Genomic DNA, 19,520 nt, shown 5'->3' with positions numbered 1-19,520 from the left:
ATGACTTTTTTCTGCTCTCTCACTAAGTTGTTTCATTTGACATAACTCCCCAGTTTTGTGTCTCAAACCTGATGCAGTATATTTAAAAACACACCAAAGAGGAATGCAAGAACTTAGCCATACTCACTAATGGTCATTCATGTATGGGATGTAACACCTCACCTCATTATATTTTGTTACAAGAGGCTGTCTGGAAGCTACTGCTGTGGTGCCATCCATCCTGAGGTAGGAATAGTTTCTCTGTCTCACAAAGACTTCAAGTATCTGCATCATCTGTTGTGATGGAAAAAATTCAATGAAATCCAGATCTGAAGACAGCAACTACTTGATCAATCCATAAGAATTTGTGGTATGAACTGCAGTGTTAATCAAACGACCAAGATGACAAACAAAAACTCGTGAATCTTAAATGAACAGAAAATTTACTTATGTAATTGGGGAAGAAAATTACTTATTTCACTGCTGAACGCATAAGTGGAATGTTTGTGCTTGGTTTGGAAAGTCCATAGTCTCAGAACTTAAACAGATAAATGGTGCAGCATTCCAAGGGAATCCTCAGAAGCAAGACAAAGTCGTGACTACAGAGGGAAAACAAATGAAGGTCACTGAGTTACCGGCCCAACACACACAGTTCTCAGGATTAGACATGCACATGCATTACACAAACTGAGTACCAATTCTATCCTGAAGCTACACAGCAGGGACAGCTTGCTATGATATGGGTACAACTGATATGAGTTTTGACCCAGCATACTGAAATTGGGCAACACTGCCACAGCACTCTGTCACTCCAGTAAAGCTTACTGAGCTTGGGAACTGGTCTCCAATTATTCCAAATATTAGTAATTTTCATCATTTTTTTTCAGTAAGATCGTAATTTTCTGAGAAGGACACTACAAAAGGTGGTTCTAATCACAAATCTTGTTGGAACACACACACACTGTTTTTAGTTTTAGTGATAACTAAAACTAAAACCAAGTAGCTCATCTTACCTGTCTTGACTGAGTAAAAAATAACACTCTGTGACCTTGCTTGTGCCATATTTTCAGCAAGGATTCTACCACTATCATTTTTCCAGAACGTTTCCAATATCCAAACTGATTTGATTCCTCCACTTCAGCATCTGGTACACTCTTTGAAAAGCTGGTACTATCAGCGACAAAGTCAGGGTGGTTGCAAATCTTTCTCAAAGTTGATAGTCCTAAGAGAATCTAAAGAACACATGATAAAAGTATTTTTATTTTTATGACAAATACTTGTATCTATAAAGGTTGTGGTTGAGAAAAATAATCAGCGATAAAAATAAACAGCAATGGATTCAGTATAAGAGAAGGTCAATGAAACTTTATTTTCTTATGAGTCTATTCTGGTGACAAGAGAATTCTGCAACAATTTCCACATCAGCAAAAGCAGTCCTTAGCTGTAACTCACAGTCGAATTTTTCCTACTCAAAAGGAAAACTTTCATCAAGTTTGTTTCTTGAAGTTATTGTGTCCTTCCTTCCAGCTGCTGCCATATTAGCAGGTAACTTAAGATAGACCTTGAGTATAGTAAGTATACCCACTAAAGTGCAGGGAAACAAAGAACATATGAGTAAAAATATTTGAACAAACATAAAAAGCTGAAATTACCACTTTTGATGCCATTTAGAAGGGTTCTGTTCAGTTATTTATTCAATAATATTACAAGTGTTATTTATTCTTCTGATATAATGAGCACTCATTAAAAAGAGCTAGCTTGAAACAGCAAATCCCTGTCTTCTAGCACCACAAGTTGGATGAGCCTGCTCATAATTTATGGTTTGTTTGGACAATGGGGTTTTTGTTTTTCAGCTGGGATTTGCTGCTGTCACACAAAACATCTAATAAAAGCACTGGGATTTACTATCCAAAATTTTCAAAACCCTAGCAAATATGATAGCCCATTCTGTAACATCTTTGGGAAATTTCTGCAGATAGTCTTGTACAAGCCACCTCAAAGATCAAGCTCCTTAAAATAATTTTCACTGGAATAACTAAAATGGCCAGGCACTTGAAAAAACTTGGCCACTATACCTTTTGCAAGACCTGGAAAAATATAAAAACATTCAGAACAGGAATAAGGACAACATGTGCTTTGTATGGAACTGCAATACATATTGCATTTGGCTGTATTGACCAAACAACCGACTGGAACCACTGTGTATGAGGGGAGAAAGGATTTCACAGGATAAGAAAATGTGGTAAACTACACATTATAGCCAAGGCATACTATCTCTCCTCTTATAAACAACAGATCTGTATCCTGCAGCTAAAATGGAAGGGAGAAACATTCACTGCATGCATAAAAATGCCAAAGGGATCAGATGTGTGCAATGTAGGAGTCAAAGAGAAGAACAGACATTTTACACAGGCAACAGCTAGCATTTGAAACTGTATTTCAATTACTCCTGTCACCTTGGCCACAGCAATTTCAACACTTACACTGTGAGGATGGAGGCAGATGTTGAGAAGTGACTAATAAGACAATAACAAGGATGCTTGCTATTTGCTCTGCTATATGTTAAGATTCTGCAACCATCAACTGTTGCATCACAAAGTTATCACACCTGAACTGTACTCTCACACCAAATTATGTTTTTCCTTTGCTTCACTTCTGCAACTAATTAAAAGCATGTATGCAGTTACCTACAACAGGTCATCCAATAGCCATGATTTGTTTCCAAGATCCCCATTCCAATCCTACTTTTATCTGGTCATGTCACTACATATGGATCACTAACTCCACATATTTCATATAACATTTATTGAGAACAAAAAAGTAGACATTTACAAAGCAGAACTGAGATCAGTGTGCTTCCCTTTCTCCTCAGAAGCCAGCTAGAAGAATGCAAAGGCCAGTCCCTGACTTTATCCACCAAACTCTACCTGTCATTATCCTTATTAATGCCCACCTGCATGTCTCCATTGAGAATCTGGTAAACTTCTTTAGAGTTGATGTAATCTTGATAGATTTGACGTTGCTCCTCTGTCAAACGGCAAAAGAGGACCTACAAAACAAAACGACCACTCAAGCCCAACCTGTGTGAATTTTAAAACTTTACAATGCGCTACAGTGAAGCTTCACAGATGCCTGACATACTGAAATACTAAGTTAAAAGATACTGTATAGAAATAATCAGAAATAAAAAAAATATAATTTTTAGAGAATGAACATAATCAGTAAAATGAGTTTCATGAGGTTTTATGTGCTCTTTCCCATTTATGCTTTCCCCTTAAATTGCTTTAGTTTTGAAAGTGCTGCCATTTTCCAGCTTTAATGAGGTAACTGTGCAGCGTTAGTGTTCTCTCGAAGCTATGTTTACAGGAAGTGCTTTCCATTGTGGGTCTGCTACGTCCCTTACAACTTGCAAATTCTTACTACCTCATGGGAAGTTTAGCACATGTGATCTGTCATTAGACTTTGAGTGTGAGCATATAATGATTTTTCAGATGCTTTGATGGGCTAAAATGGAACAAAACACTTCCTTGCATCCTGCAAGGCACCCAACATAATGCTGTAAGTCAAACTGAGGTAGTGCCTTCTGACTGACCAGAACAAAAATCAAATTTGTTTCATCTGTTTATGATTGCATTCTTTAGATTAAGTAGCCCAGTACACTTTAAAGTACGTAGAAATTAAAATTGATTAAAAAGGATCATTAGACTGACCAGCAGAAACTGAGTATGGCCTACTCGTTTATTATGTACCCTTCAGCACTGTCTTACAAAGGCTAGCACGTCTACTTCTCTTTTAGAGGGAGAAGACAGGAAGAGAATCAGAAGAAAACATGAAAGCCTGAAGCACTGAAACCTGAGTAGCAGAAGAGTCTAATAATTACCACAAGTGAGTATTTGTAGGAATTTTAGTTAACTAATACTTTCAACCTCCTCTACTTTGAGTCAAAATGTTTCCTAAAAAAACATTCCACCTCATGGTAAAGCAAACAAGTTTCACATCAAAAGGCATAATATTTTGGAAATTTATTAAAATGTATAGGTCAGCTAGCTTGCAAGATGAACAACTGCCATCAAGTATTTCTCTATTACTTCCTGCCCAAATTAATATTTTTACAGCAGGAAATAATGCTGAAGTGTTTCCTGCTGTGAAAAAGGAAACAGACAGGCAATTCATTTCTATGCACAGTATTAAGCAGACCTGACCACACTTCATCTATCCTTTGTTTTTTAGACAAGTGCACTCACAGAGACCCTGCAAGACTGTGACCATTTAATACTCAGAACACTGGTGAAGAGAATATGAATCTTGAAAGCTCTACATCTTCTCTTTAGTTAAAACAGCATTTCAACTGCTATTAGCAAAAATTATTTCCAAATGACTAAGAAAGATTGAGTTTTGGGAAGGGAAAGGACTCAGATCTAGTAGTGAAGATAAACAAACCTGTTCATTTTTATCTGGAAGTGAAAGGCTCATTTTTACATCAGCCTTCATTCTTCGCAGCAAGTAGGGGTTTATGGTGTCCCGTAACACACAGGCACATTTGTATGCAGTTTTTACCTGAAAATAGGAAGAAAAAAGCAAAAGTTCTTGATATTAATTTTAGCAACAAGCAAAATTCCATCACTAGTGATAGGAAAATTCTAATAAAATTAGATGTTTTATATTTTACATGGATCTAAAGTTACATATTCAATACAATAATAATTGCAATACAATTCATGCTAGCGACAATAAAATTGAATAAGTCTTCCTGAGACACCACAGATTTGTCTTTAAAAGAGACCAGAAATATTTAATTAGAAACCAAAGATAGAAGTGAGTATAAATCTACACAAAACTAAAATCCTCAAGAAAAAGTGCTAATACACATACTGAAGATCAAAAAAGAAGCCTGCAGCAATGGTGGTTACTAGACAATAAGTGAAGATTAGTGGTCACTTGAGACTATTAAAAAAAAAAATCAGTACAAGAAAATCCCCATGATCACAGAAACTAAAGGTCACTCTGGCTTTAAATGGAGCATATGGTTCTGTAATGGGTAATGGATGTGTGAGATGGGTAATAGCTGTACATAATAGCTAAAACCAACTTAATTTCTCTTAAAGCAAAACAAATAATATAATAAATTACTAATATGTAAAAAACCAAATTGAAAGTCCAATTTAGATTTAGAAAAGGGAAGTACTTACACTCAAAAATAAAATAAAACTTTAGAAATGCATGTGTGCATTACAAAGAGGATTTAAAAGGATACAACTTTCTTAACATTTATACAAAAATTAGTCTGCAGATTATGATGCAGACAATTAATTTATCATCTAATTTGAAAAATGTTCTCAGGCAATACTGAGAACCACAACTACAAAGATTAATAGACATACTTACTAAAAATCATTTTCCAAATAATTTTTGCTTTCAAAATTTGTTTCTCTACTTTCAGACTTCCAACACCTACTTTACCTTTTAAAATAAAAATAGTTTTCAGTTTGGATTTAAGGATTCCTGTTATTGCATAATTTGACAAAGCTTCATATCGAACAGGAAAGTTCTATTTAAGTACATCAAAATATAAGATAGTCATTTTCCACCCCATTTTGTTTATCTTTACTTCACATCAAAGAATACTTCTAATGACACAAACTTCAGGGCTTTTGACAAGAAAACCCTTTGTATAAGCTGTACCCCCCATATAAATGAAATGGTCTCATTTAGTTGAACAGTTCTTTTTGTACATGCAGCAGTAAAACACACATGCAGTTCTTTTTTGGGTTAGTGTAGTGTCTAGAACATACAGCATGAAGTACATTTAGATGTCAGTTTAGAAACAACATAACAGTTTCCTTCAAGCAAAGTGCTATTTTTGATGCATTTACCTGGACAGGAGAGGCATTGCAATATCCTCCCATGGTTATCGGGACAGAAAACTGCTCCATGAACACAGGAAGTGTTCCCAGTTTTCCTGGGAATATAAAGTCAAAGAGGGACCAGAGCTCCTTTAGGTTATTTTGCATAGGGGAGCCAGACAAGATGATTCGATGGGGTGTGCGGAACTATTAATAAAAACCACAAAACCAAAAGAAAGTTATTTTCATGGTTCATGATGTAACCCATCTCCTGCCTCAGATGATATTCAATTTTACCATCAATGAATTCTCATGTTAAAATATGTGGCCTCATATTTGTGAATAAAACAGCTTTCTGCAATATACTGTCCATAAACTATTGGTAGAAAATTGACACCAGCAATCTGACATTTATACCCAATGGTAAATTACTATGCAACTTAAAATATCTAACTTTTTTCTTTACCATACTGCTGTAAATTTACTCATGTAAATGCATTAAAAATGCTAAGTAAATTAAATAGTCAAATACAAACCATTGTGATTTATGTTTTTATTCTTTATTAATGATCAAACGTATATTTTTATGATAGGCTTTTAGATCTTGGAATCTCCTCCCTTGAGCACAAATTTATTTTTTATAAAGTACCTGCTTGCATGCAAGCGTGACTGCAGCATTTGGATTTCGGATTTTGTGACCCTCATCCAGAATCACATAATGCCAATCATACGTGTGGATGTTGTCCTGCATCAGTCGAATGTAGGAATAAGATGTAATGAGAATTCCATGGCATGAAGCAATTTCATGAATTAGCTTCACCTAAAAGCAAAAGGTGCACGTTGTCAGCAACAGTGAGACAGAAATCTCAAACCTACTGAACTACACACATACAAGTCTGCTATCCATGGTATGTATAAAAAGTTTTGTAAAAGCAGATATATAATTTACATTGCAAAAAAAAAAAAAGCATAGATTTTGATTATATGGTTCTAAGGTCATCTGTAAAAGAATTTTCAAGCACTTGAATACTATGTTATAACAGATCAGAATTTGACCTGAAGTCTGGTCAAAAGGAAACAGTGGTTTTTATTTTTAATTTTTTAAAGACAATGCCTAAAAAAGCAAACACTGGATTTGATTAATGCAACCGGTTTCTTCAAGTTCTCCAATATGCATGTCACAAACCCAGCTTTGTGTGCTGCAAGCAAGATTTAGCACATTAGAGTAAAATTAAACAAGTGAAAAACTGAAAAACAATCACAAAAAAAGAATCTATTTGGTTAATTCTAAATTCTGTCTAACCTTTCTCATTAATAGGATTAATATTTGTTATCAATCTTCAAATACTGTGCTTCTCTTTTAAGCTATAACCTTTCCCCAAGTTTTTACTAGCCTTTATAGTTGCAAATTATGTAGGGCAGAGACAGCCTGTGCCACTTTTCACAGCACTCAAAACTCATCTCTATTGCATTTATCCTCCACATACAAATCTAGAAGACTTAAACAGAAGATGATGGGCTGAGAAGCAATTCTAGATGAAAGAAACATATCCAATATAAAAGAAAAAAAGAAAGTAGAACCACCACTGAATTTGCTACAGGAAAGACAAAATCCTTATTACTTGAAACGCCTTTAAGAAAATAAAATCAAAAAAACCCAACAAAACCCCCCCAAACAAATCCAACAAAAAAAAAAAAAAGGAAAAATCCATCTCAAAAAGTGAGGTAAGTTAAAAAGTCCATGATCTTTTATTGTAAAATTAGTTGCTTACACATACTCCAAGATTTAAAGCTCTTATGACCTGAACTTTTCAAGAATTTCTACTTTCTGATTATCATCTCCTGATAAAACCACAACACGTTATTTAATGTTGATATCACGATTCTCAAGAGAATATGCAATCTTCAAAACAATTTGCATTACAGGGAGAGTATGATTTCTAGGCAGGTGTGGACACCCAAAGCTTAATTCTACAATGCATATTATCCAGTCTGCAACATTTCTCGAGTGTCAGCAAGGGCCTATCCTAGAATATTGTAGACATCTCTACCCAAACACTTACGACAAATCATCTCGGGCGATTTAAAATTAAAAGCTTGTAAAATATGTAACCTCTCCTAATTTTTGCAATTAATAGGGTATGTCTGCAATTAGCCTGACTTACAGAATGCTACACTCTTGTCATTAAAAGATGTTTTGTGAAAGTGCTGCTGTTATTATGGAGGCTCAAGAGACCAATCCCTCCTAGAGGGCAAACAGTGGACCAGTAGAAAACAACAGCCATAAATCACGCTGTCAGGTAGCAGAGAGAACAGAAGTGAAACACAGGCACATGAAGGCCATTCACTGTAAACACACCACAGCAGAATCCTAGTCAGGATTTACTGAACCTGTAATTAATTAAAGTTTCCTTCAAGCTAAATTTTTAATAAACAAGGATTTGTGCTGACAATGAAGAAATACAACACAATTTTATCAACTCACACTATAACACTAACTCTCATTTTACTGCATTAGGTACTTTCTCAGAGGTTGCCTTCACTCTAGGTGCAGCTCTTGGAGTAATTTTAAATATTTTAAAATATGGTAACAGATTTAATATTGGATACACACTCTTTTGAGGGTGTGGCATTTCAGAATGTATGCTATTTTATAATGTATTACTTAATTCACAATTCTTGTTTGGTTAGATTAAAGTATGTTTAATTTAATTTTATTTTTTTGTGAGCAATACAGTTCAGTGAAATATTTCAGGATATGTACTGTTAAACTAAAAAAAAAAAAAAAAAATTTGCTTAAGACAGACAAATCCTACTAATGCCAAAAGATAAGACAGCCATTAGCTAGTTTTTAAATTCTCAACTCTGATCTTTTTATGATGCTAATGAATAGAGGAACATGTGAGTAGATTGAGTAATTATGAACTTACATTTCTGCTCAGCACAGTACTTCAGACCTTTAAAATTCAAGGACAGTATTTTCTCCTAACTTTGGGTGATAAGTTGATTGTGTTGCATTATCTACACTGGGACACAAGCAATGTACTGGATGATTTTTGGCAAACAATACTTCCTAAGGCCAAAATATTTATGATTTATTCTAAGGACACACCTTTAAGTAAATTCTTTTTTCCTGTTGGTACCTCAATGTAGCTACAAGTTTGTTTCTGAGTGTACAAAAACAGGACAATTTTTCTGACTTCCAGAAATAATGTTTATCTTTTTTTGGATAAAGCAGTCTTTGAAAAAAGGTTTAAGAGGACCCAAATTCTGAATTATTATGTATTATGTATTAAAAATTGTAATTTTCTTAGACAGAAATGTATATACTAAGACTCAAATTAAAGAAATAGACTAGTGATAACTACAAAACTCTCTAAACATTCAGATACCTTTGAGCAAGTGTGAATACAGAGATAATATCTAGTCACACAACCATATTTCACTTGTGAATCAAAAACGCACTCTTCAGCAGACTTATCACATCTCATAACCAACCATTAAGCCTGGAGATCCATAAATGCAACATATAAAACCTCTTTATTATTTCCCTGCCCCCAATAAAACAATCTAAATGGCACCACGAAGAGGCTTCAGAAGAACACATTACAATGTTTAATAATGTAAAAGTTGCAATAAAAAGAGCTAAAGCACTTAGCACATATTTATCAAGAATGCTGCTTCTTGGGGCATGATACTAAGTTTATCTGAGTTTGGTCCTCAACTCAGAAATAGATCCTTTGGCTAAAGTTCCATATACAGTCATGTGGAGTGAGCTGATAACCATAACCCCTGAGGTTTATTTTGTTTGCATGTAGATTATGTACTCTACTGTGAGAGTAGAAGGTCTAAAGTTTTCAATGTGTAGGCATCTTCAAGTAGATGGTTTCACAGCATGAACTGACAATGCTTTTGAGGGTTGTGTTGTGTGTCCTGCATTTGACCAGAACAAGGGAATGCAAAGTTGCAGTTTTACAAATGCTATGTAATTATCATTAAAGAACTGTTAAACTCAGTGTTACCTGTTCTAAAGATCAAGAAATTAGAAGTTCAGCCTCGAACTTAAAAAACACAGTCTCCTTCCATATATGCTATGTTAAACAAGACAACTAAAGTTCATGTTCACTCTTACATTCTACAACTTACAAATATTCATGTGCCAACAGAAGTTTTGAAACAACAGGACAAGCTCTTTGTATAGAAGGCTGTTTTTCCAACACTTGCAGAGCTTTCTTCTCCTTACCTTGTGTTCTATATCATAAATAAAACAGTATTTGTGATACACTACATTAGATTTACTTCTTTGTTTTCTCTCATCCTTAGAGGTCTCAGAGCACTCAATGTTTACAGATCAGATTTAACCATAAACCATAGTAGGAGCTTAATAGCATAAGACAGCACCACAGGAAATATTTAGCCACAAATGCTATACCTTGTTCAAACTGAAAGCTGACTTCACAAAGGAAGACTATTACTTAAATCTGGTTTTTCCTACTGCTTCCAACTTAAGCACATTTTTCATCATAGAAGAACAAAATGATCTTCTGTGATCACAAATGATAGTAATAAAAAAAGGGGCAAGTTTTACATTTCATCCAAAGTAGCTCAAAAGCTTTGGAAACCCCTTCAACTTTCTATTTCACTTTCACTATCTAAAATACCAATCTGCCTTCCCTTGAGGATAGCTGAAGGTCTTTAAATTATTAAGCATATTTCAGGGGGGGAAACTGGAACTTCACACTTCTCTCCTTCACTGTCAAAATTTTCTGCCTTTGTTATTTTAGGAAAGGAATAACTCCTTTTTGAAGCTTCACATATGCTAAAAACCTACACAAATATTACAGACCCAGAGGTATCTTAGTGGGATGTCTCAATGACTGATCTGAAATTGGCTGGTAAGATTGGCGGCCAATCTGGTGCTCACAATTCAGACTGTTATTCCATACTATTATTCCGAAAATCCTGTAATTGCTTGCAAAGAAAACCAAAATGGGAAGAGAGGATATGCCAAGGTAAAACAAAAAACAAAAAAAAAAACCCAAAACAACCAACAACAAAAACAAAATCGGTGAGCCTTTCACTTACCACATTGCTCAGAAGTCCTACTGTAACACTAAAGAAGTGTCACTAACTGAACAGATGTGCAAGGTATTGCCTGGTATCAATTTATGATAAAACAATCAGAACAGATGTCTTCCCACTCTTCACTGTCAAGTGAAATACTTCCATAGGCACGTCTAAAGAAGTGGGAGACAGGCTCTTGCACCGATGTTTTTGTATCTTAGAAGGTGCAACACAAACTGCCTATTCATAAAAGCACATAATTTCACCAATGTTGAAAGATTTACTATTTGCTAATATTTCAGGATTCCTGACAATGTTATGGTAAAAATTACATACACTAATCACACCTACAACATCAACTTAAATTTTATCAAATGAAACTTCATCTGTTGTCTCTTTCTGCTATGAAATACTGTCTTGCCTTATGAGACATCTGTCATTGCTTACCTCCTTTTTTCCAAAAATCTCATTCAATAGTTTTACAATTAATCTTTCTCTGTTCCTTGGAAATTATCTGTCCCTCTTTCACAGGCCTGAAGAGAACAAGCTGCAATACTCTGTTTTATCACAAACAACCTGCTGGCCAACCACTACAGGATAATGTAGTCCTCAAAATCCACTGTCTGATGTCCAGTTAATCCAGAGGACAATTGTGTTCTTCCACTAGTTCAGATAATTCTAACCTCATTAGAGGCTGAAGTGACCTTTCTCACTCCAAAGTTGATAACAAAGTTCAGTTCCCCAATCCTCTCCTGGTAAGCCAGCTGTCCAGCACAAAACTCTTCTCATTTATTTTGTGATAAACCACGATACACTAACAGAATAATATGTCAATTTTGCAATTGTCAGTTAATTACAAACAGGTCTGTGCAACACTGAGACCACAGGTGCACAGCAAGTTGGCTTTTGGCCATGTAAAATTAATCTCAAAGAATAAACATATCTTCTTAGGCAGTATAACCACTATTTTAAAATTTATTTCTTAAACTTACTTAGGTTTATGTGTTACGTCAGAGCATAAAGGCAGAATGGTCATGGGACAAGCATTATAAAATTAACATATGCAAAAGCAGCTTCCTGTAATGCCACAGGTTATCATAAGATGGAATTGTCACGAGATCAGATCAGCATCAAAGTATTCATAGACAGAATGTATACTGAAAAGAAATCCTATCCAGGAGTAAATCACCTATCCTGTATTTTGTGCAGCTCTTAGAAGATGAGGCATTAGATTCAGTTCTCTAAATCTGCCCTATTTAAAGTGCTTATAATTTTAAGTTGTTGAATATACATTTGCGGGAGGACAACAGGAAGGTGAAGTCCTTGAAAACCTGACTATACCTGCAGATGGAAAAATCTGAGCCACTCTGTCAAGTCCATTAATTAACAAATAGCCCAAAATAAGCACACATGATTTAATTTAGGAAGACATGCAAGCATGTTATTGAGGTCAACAGATTTTTAGGGCTTGAAAACACACCAAGTTAATAGAACAACAGGAAGCTATTAGCACATTAGAGTGTGCTATTCCTTTTTTGCCATGTACTGTAACTGCATCAATTACCTCAGAATATGTTTAATCAAATGCAATTAAGCACCACATCATTTTAATGTTATTACAATAAACTCAATAAATATTTAAAGAGAAATTTAAAAATGTTCTGTTGAATCCTGAAAATCCATTTAAGCACCTAAGGGAAAGTAAAAATTTAAGTTTTCCTTGTTTTGTTCCTACAAGGTACCAAAGTTTGAAACTTCAGACAAGTCAGGCTGTCCAACTTAAGAAACAGACTACGAAGATGCATATGAAGAGAGTGGTGAAGAAAGTTAAAAAGACAGAAAATGCACTGTTTGAAACAATGAAAACTAAGAAAGTAACACTGCCATGAAAGAAAAGGAGATTAAGTCATGTCAACTTACAATGACCAACTGAAGAGAAATTGCACGTGCATGCAAAACATATTAAATATCAGATCAATGACATACTGATACACAGAAATGCAAGAAGAGAATTCCTAGGTGCTAGAAGCATATATCTGGTGTACAAGCAGTCTAGTCATAAACTCCTAGCATGGACAACAGCACAAGGAAGCCTCACACAAGAAACCTGTTACTATGATTAATTTGTTCAGGTAACACAAGTCTAAATCATAATATGCATAATGTGTACCTATTCTGTGTCATACACTTTTTGTCCAGTTTACTAATAAATCTATACAAGACAGCGAACTTTTTGTTCTTTTAAAACATTCAGAGAAAGGGCATACAAAAAAAAAAGTCTCTGGAATTACAAAATGGATGTCAACCATTACCTTACTCTTGGTATAAGAACCAGTTTCATGGAGAACAGCGACTCTAAATGGAGGCCACCAAGTGTGGAATTCTTTAACCCACTGATGCAACACAGTAGCTGGACAAACAATCACTGTTGGACCCAATCCCTGGTACCTAAAATAGAGTATTTGAGGAAAAAAACCCCTTTAACATGAAATAAATACTTTGCATTAAGTGGCTCATTAAAATACACACATATTAAAATGACACAGTTTATAGTTTAGAGTGGAATATGAGAGCTATGGAAATTAATTGGCACTTTGTTTTCCTGGAAGTCTGTTTTTTAAAGGAAGATGAAGAAGGTACTGCTAAAAGAATCTATCCATTGAACAGTTTATGGATGCATCTATCAAGATAAACAGAAATAGAAAAGCTCCAAACAACAAGGCATAAGGGAACTTCCTCCTGTGATATTACAAATCAGGTTTTAGTGACTGCTGTTTCTGTAAGAGAAAAGAAATCATTAACAAGCAATTATTTTATTACTTCTATTATACAGAATGTGTAGCTAGAGTCTCACAAATGGATTTACACACAGGTGTTCTGCTTCATGTTTGTAATATAATGTACTATCATCATCATAATTTACAGAAAAGACATGGACTCTAAAGCAGCAGACTATATCATCATGGAAGTTGAGGACTGAGCTCAGCTCAAACTGTCTCATAAGTTCCTTATTCATAATCACACGATTGTTTCTGAGAATTACTAAGGCAGTTTGAAACAAAGTCTTTCTGTATATTAAGTTTAGAGCTACTCTTAAGGTTAAAAAGGGAAAAATCTCTCACACAACAGCCAAACAAGAAATATTACCACCACATATAAATACCAACAATTACATAGGAAATATACTAAGTAGTGGTTACTAGCAGTTATTTTTCAAATATATTTGTTCTTTAAAAACAAGAACAAAATGACTTTGCAAACAAAGGTAAAAGTTACAGTTGTCACATAGTGATCTGTGTCTGGTTGACTATGTACATTCAAGTGGTAATAAATAAACAATGCAAAAGATCACAGTATACATTCAAGATCACACACTGATAGCAATAAAGAAGGATTTCTCAGACTCCATCAATACCTGGCTTAAATGTCTTAATGCCTTCAGAAACTGCTGACATGAAGAAATAATATTCTTTATTAAAAGCTTATACATACGCAGAATAACAGCCTGGATGTTGCTTATGAACAAATACTATCACACAACCTTACACAGTCTAATTAAAAAACTCCCAGCAATCCAAGGGGAAGTAAGAACTCAGAGATGCAAAAAATAGCTTCAAATTACGATATGAATCCAAATAACCACTGCTACTGCTCTTAAAAATATCCATAGCAAAAAAGCCAACTTTCCCACAACATACTAGTTTCTTATTCTTCATGGGTTGTAACAAAATACCTCTGTTTATTCCCCTGGTCTGTATCACACAAGCTCACATGCTGGGTTTATCCAGTTTTTTTCCCCCTTCATCTTACATAAAGAGTTCACACCTCTTTGAACAATTTTCAGAAAATCCACTCCCCCTCCACTTGGTTGTGTGAAAACTCTTCTGTGTCTAGTCTGGCTCTAACCATCTTCCACTAGCCAACATTTTATTATTCTCTTGAGAGCTTTTATTTATTTATATAAAAGAGTCATCTAACTTCTTCCAGTCTGAACTGTTTCACAAAACTAAACAAATCACATACTTCTGCTTGCTACACTTAGGAGGCATCCTCCATTCGCCTGATCACTGCAACATATTTGATCTGCTATCCGTTCAATTTATATTTGTTTTCCTTGAACAAAGGTAACACTAAAAACATTAAAAATAAAAATCTTACTGGTGCCTTGTACCAAGGTAACAGTACTGCCCTGTTCCTACTGCAAATATATTGTCATAATGTATTTTGTCCCTTTTTCACAGCTGCACTGTAGTAATAGCTTATGGTCAATATAATATATGATCAATATACCCAAATCTCTTTCTTCCGTTGCTCCTGGTTTATAAAACCCAAATTCACAACAAGTATCCTTTATTTGTTGTTATTTAATTGGAAGCAAATTGGAATTGCAAATAAGATCTATTCCTGCAACTTAATATCATGAAAAAAAAAGCTGTAGTCATACTATATTTACAATCTTTAAGTACTCAAAAAATTAGCAGAGGAAAACATGTTGCATTATAGCCAAGTCTGTTGCCAAGGACTGGCAAATCATGCCTTCAAGCCGAAACAGTAACTAAACCCTAGTGAAAATAAAAGAACAAGGCAGGAAGAGTAACTTTCTGAGGCAATGGAGTTTTATTTACCCCAGCACCATGGAAATTAATCTCTGCCACTCACAGTAGAGATTGAGCTGTTTATGATATCTCAGTATCTTGAAGAGCACAGATGGGTAAATAATCAGTGTATAAACTTTCTGTCAGTTTCTTATCTGATCTCTCAAATAAATATGTCTGTAGTCAAACATAACATATTTGTTAAATAAAATAATGTATTTGGGAAACAAGGACTCCCAAGTCTTCAGCAGGTTTCAACAAGATTTCAGCCTAGATACAGGCTAGAAATGGGTCATTTAAGTTTGCTGATGCTTTCTTTTTTTTCTTATTAAAGGACAGTTGGTTTGAAAGCTGTTGTTTGTTCCTACTATCTCAGCTGGTCTAACTAAAGATCTTTTCCCCTCCAAAAATCTTGCTTCCCTTGTATCTTTACACCGCAGCGTCACCACCTCTACAGATGCATCACAATATTTGGCTTTCCCCACCTGTATGTCTCAATAACTATTAGAAGTGAGATGCCATTTTAATTTTTGTAATAGTTTTACTCCATGTAACAAGTAGTTCCTTACTTCAGCTAGTCTTCAGGCTCCTTCAAAATCAAAAAAATACAGTTAGGCATGCTGACAACACAACTGCATTCACCCCAATGCCAACTTCGCAGGCAGGCTGACCAGAAGGTCTCCTGCTTACCAGAAGTATGTCTTTCAGATAGAAACTAGTCAACCAGTATTACTGCCCTCTTACTCCAGATGAGGAAAATACCGGACTATGAAAGATCAAGTTGTTTAGACCCTCTGCCTTACAGCATACAAGCAAAATCAGAGCAAGTTTCACCAATAAATTAAACCTTGTTTCCTCCCACGGAATTATTATCATGATGAACTTAATAACATGCACCAGCCAAAAAAAGGGGGTTAACACATTATCTTACATGGAGAAAGAACACTGCAACTTAGGTGTGCAAATGGATTTTGGCCTTTTCAAAGTTTTGCTGTAGTTTCACACTATGTAACAGTGTCAAGAGGCGTCCTAAACGATTTCCATCAGCTCAGTGTTCCCCAAGTGGGGTAGGTAATATAACCCCACAAAACGATCTGTACAGTAGCATCCTTAACCAGGCAGCCATATAGAAGTAAATCAACTGGCCTGAGTGATGAAGGACCTCTTTTTAAGCTTTTTTTACATAAAGGCTACAGTAAGAAGCAACTGGAGAAAAGAGAGGAATATTTTCTCTTTAAAGCATTATTTTACAATTCATGTGCATGCTGTACATAATTTAAACGTACCTCTATGTAAAGATAATTATTTTTGTTTAGTACAGTCCTATGATAGTTGCTAAATTGCATGTAGCTATTTACATCACGTAAACAGGCCAACAGAAGTAGAAAAATCAAGTATTATTCATGCGTGCATTTGCAAATCCAAGGACACAAGCAAGTATCTTGCCGGTAATTTCACCTATGAAGAAGAAATTTTAAAGCGTTGTTCAGTAACAAAAAACCATAAATTATCTTGTAAGAAAGGCCAGTCACAGTAAAACATATGTTTTGAAAAGCAACGACAACAATTAAAAAAAAAAGTAGATGGAAATTCCTCTGTATAAGTTACTGGTTTTACTGTTACTACTACTTTTTGACATGGATAATTCCCTGCCCATCAGAAACTCTAACTTTCATTGCAGATCAGCTTGTTACTTCCTGTAAAGCATTTACCTGGTGGCTTGCCAGAACAAATATTTTAATGTAAAATTTAATAAATGGAACTAAAGGTATTACATCTAATTTAAAATTCCATATTGTGTAAACTATTGATATTAATGTAATTGAGTTTGTAAACAATCCATTTGTGGAAGGTAACCTTAGACACTGTATTGACCCAAAATATCTAGTGCGGCTCATCTGCAAAATGAAGCATCAATGCCTGGAATTCATTAAAAGTGTTACATGTTTAATTTTTCCTGCCCTACAGCTCCATTGTCTCGTAAAATTTTTCCTTTGATGTCCCCCACTAAAAGAATTAAAGGAATATTGTAATTGAAATGTCATTAATAATTCACAGGACCCTCCTCCACCAGCAATACATCTGATGAAATATTAATTGAGCTCCACAGACTGACAGTCTGCAGAGGAGCACTTGCCTGTAATTTGAACCACGAGTCCTCATATTGCTGTAGCTCAGACCTGCCAAGAAGGCAATTATCTGGATGGTCTTGCCCAATCCCATCTCATCTCCCAGAATTCCTCCTGCCTGCTGGCAGTGCAATTCCCAGAGCCACCTAACACCTGTCTGTTGGTACCTAAAACAAGGAAAAAGAAAATGGCAAATGTCTGATAACACAGATCATAACAGAAAGTACTCATTAATTAATCATTTGGCAAGGTTCTTATACTAGTTACAGTAACATGCTGGATGTGTGTTTTACATGAGTGCTGTATTTACTAGGTCATACATTTTTGATGGCTCAGACATTACATGTGACTTTCATTCTTTATGCAACACTAAAACATTTCTAATTAAACTGATAGTCATGGTAATTAGAGGGTATTTTATTTCATATATATTTTAAGTGCTAAAAGCAACTTGGAAAGTTACTCTTACAAAGCATTATCTTCTCAGAAAAGACGACATGCAAGAGTCTAGCAAATTATATTATCTGGAACATATACCTTGAACTCAATGAAAAGGTTGACTTCTCTGTGGTACAGACTTCATATTCAACTGCAAAAACTGATCACATCTGCCAAAGCCTTTTTTCTTTCTAAATAAGTTTATTTAATAATATTTAGTCTCTTTCAGTGAAGAAAAAACCCATGGCAAAACAACAGAAACTATTGCAGTGAATGGGATGCAGCAGAACATTATGAGAGCACCAGAGCAGTTTCTACTCCCAGTCCTTCACTGGAAATTGTACAAGCAACAAGGTAAAACATATTCCAGTTAAAATAAGAAGACTGGAAAGCAAGATTTACAATAGCAAGCTGAAAAGGTGGAGATAAGATGCTGGACTGAGAATCACTGGAGAACATGCTTTTTTATAATTATATGAAACAGTGAGACCAGTAGGAATAACACACCATGTATGTAGGTTAAATTAAAACAACAGAAAGAAATGAAAAACAGTACCTTTAAATCACACTAAAAAAAGAAAGAAATCAAGCATGTTTTAGCACTTCTCTGTCTCCTAACTCACTAGAAGAAAAAGGTTACTGATATAATTTTCTTGATAGCATGCATTCCTGGAGTGCAGAGCAAAGCAAAGAACGAAACACTTTTTTTTTTTTTTAATAGGGGTTGTTCATTCTAGGGGATTTCTTGTGTGCATTTCAAAATCCTGTTTCCTTCCTTGAACAAATAATATTTAGGACTACTAGCAGCTCATGACACTAGTGTCTACAAAGTACTATTAAAAATCAATTTATGATGAGTTCTGTATGGATTTAGAGAAAGCTAAATGGAGACAAACAAATGGCGTGAGCAGGTAAAAAAAAAGATGATCAAAGAACACGTCTAATGGTTCAAACATCACACTATTCACTGCTGTCTCAAAAGCATTATGCCAAGAAGCCCTTAAAAAAACCCTCTTATTAGAAATTAATTCACCTTAAAATGCAGTAATCTATAAAACAACTATGAAATGGCTTGCAGGATTAGATATAATTGGGCTAAGATGCTATCATTACTACATTTTATGAAGACAAAACATTTCCTGACAAATAGTAAAGAATTGAAGGGAATCCTCATTCCAGTCAGAAGCTGCTCTCCCAGACTAATGTGAAGCATGTCTCTTCAGAAGACAAGCATCCAAGAACTTCCTGATATCATTTTGTATTATTTCTTAGGATTACATACAGAGCTTAAAGTAGCTGCATTTATAAGCGTATTTCTCTTTCTCACCTTCTTTCTCCTGAGAAAGTTTCACAGTAGAGAATTAGGTTTGTGAAAAATCCTGCTCCAAATTATCTAAAAATGTAAAAGATGCAGGTCCTTTCTTTGTATAATCATGCATAATCATCTTTTATATAAACATGCACTTATGTAA

The 19,520-nt window shown here is 34.9% G+C and overlaps 1 protein-coding gene across 3 annotated transcripts in view; it reads right to left on the bottom strand.

The window, feature by feature from the left end:
• ERCC6 (ERCC excision repair 6, chromatin remodeling factor) overlaps positions 1-19,520 on the bottom strand; it is a 46,090-nt gene that overhangs the window by 8,425 nt on the left and 18,145 nt on the right. For all 3 annotated transcript variants that reach the window (XM_051801276.1, XM_051801278.1, XM_051801275.1), the window contains 8 exons: positions 17,619-17,777; positions 13,199-13,334; positions 6,472-6,642; positions 5,853-6,029; positions 4,420-4,536; positions 2,933-3,028; positions 993-1,211; positions 163-273 (listed from right to left, as the gene is read on the bottom strand). In XM_051801276.1, coding sequence (XP_051657236.1) covers positions 163-273; positions 993-1,211; positions 2,933-3,028; positions 4,420-4,536; positions 5,853-6,029; positions 6,472-6,642; positions 13,199-13,334; positions 17,619-17,777 — 1,186 coding nt within the window. The remainder of the gene's footprint in view (positions 1-162; positions 274-992; positions 1,212-2,932; positions 3,029-4,419; positions 4,537-5,852; positions 6,030-6,471; positions 6,643-13,198; positions 13,335-17,618; positions 17,778-19,520) is intronic.

This window comes from Manacus candei, unplaced genomic scaffold, assembly GCF_025592945.1.
Source record: "Manacus candei isolate 608988 ecotype Guabito, Panama unplaced genomic scaffold, ASM2559294v1 h1tg000050l, whole genome shotgun sequence".
In the NCBI taxonomy this organism is placed as follows: Eukaryota; Metazoa; Chordata; class Aves; order Passeriformes; family Pipridae; genus Manacus; species Manacus candei.
Note: the sequence above shows the minus strand (reverse complement) of the source record. Positions and strands in the feature narration are given on the sequence as shown.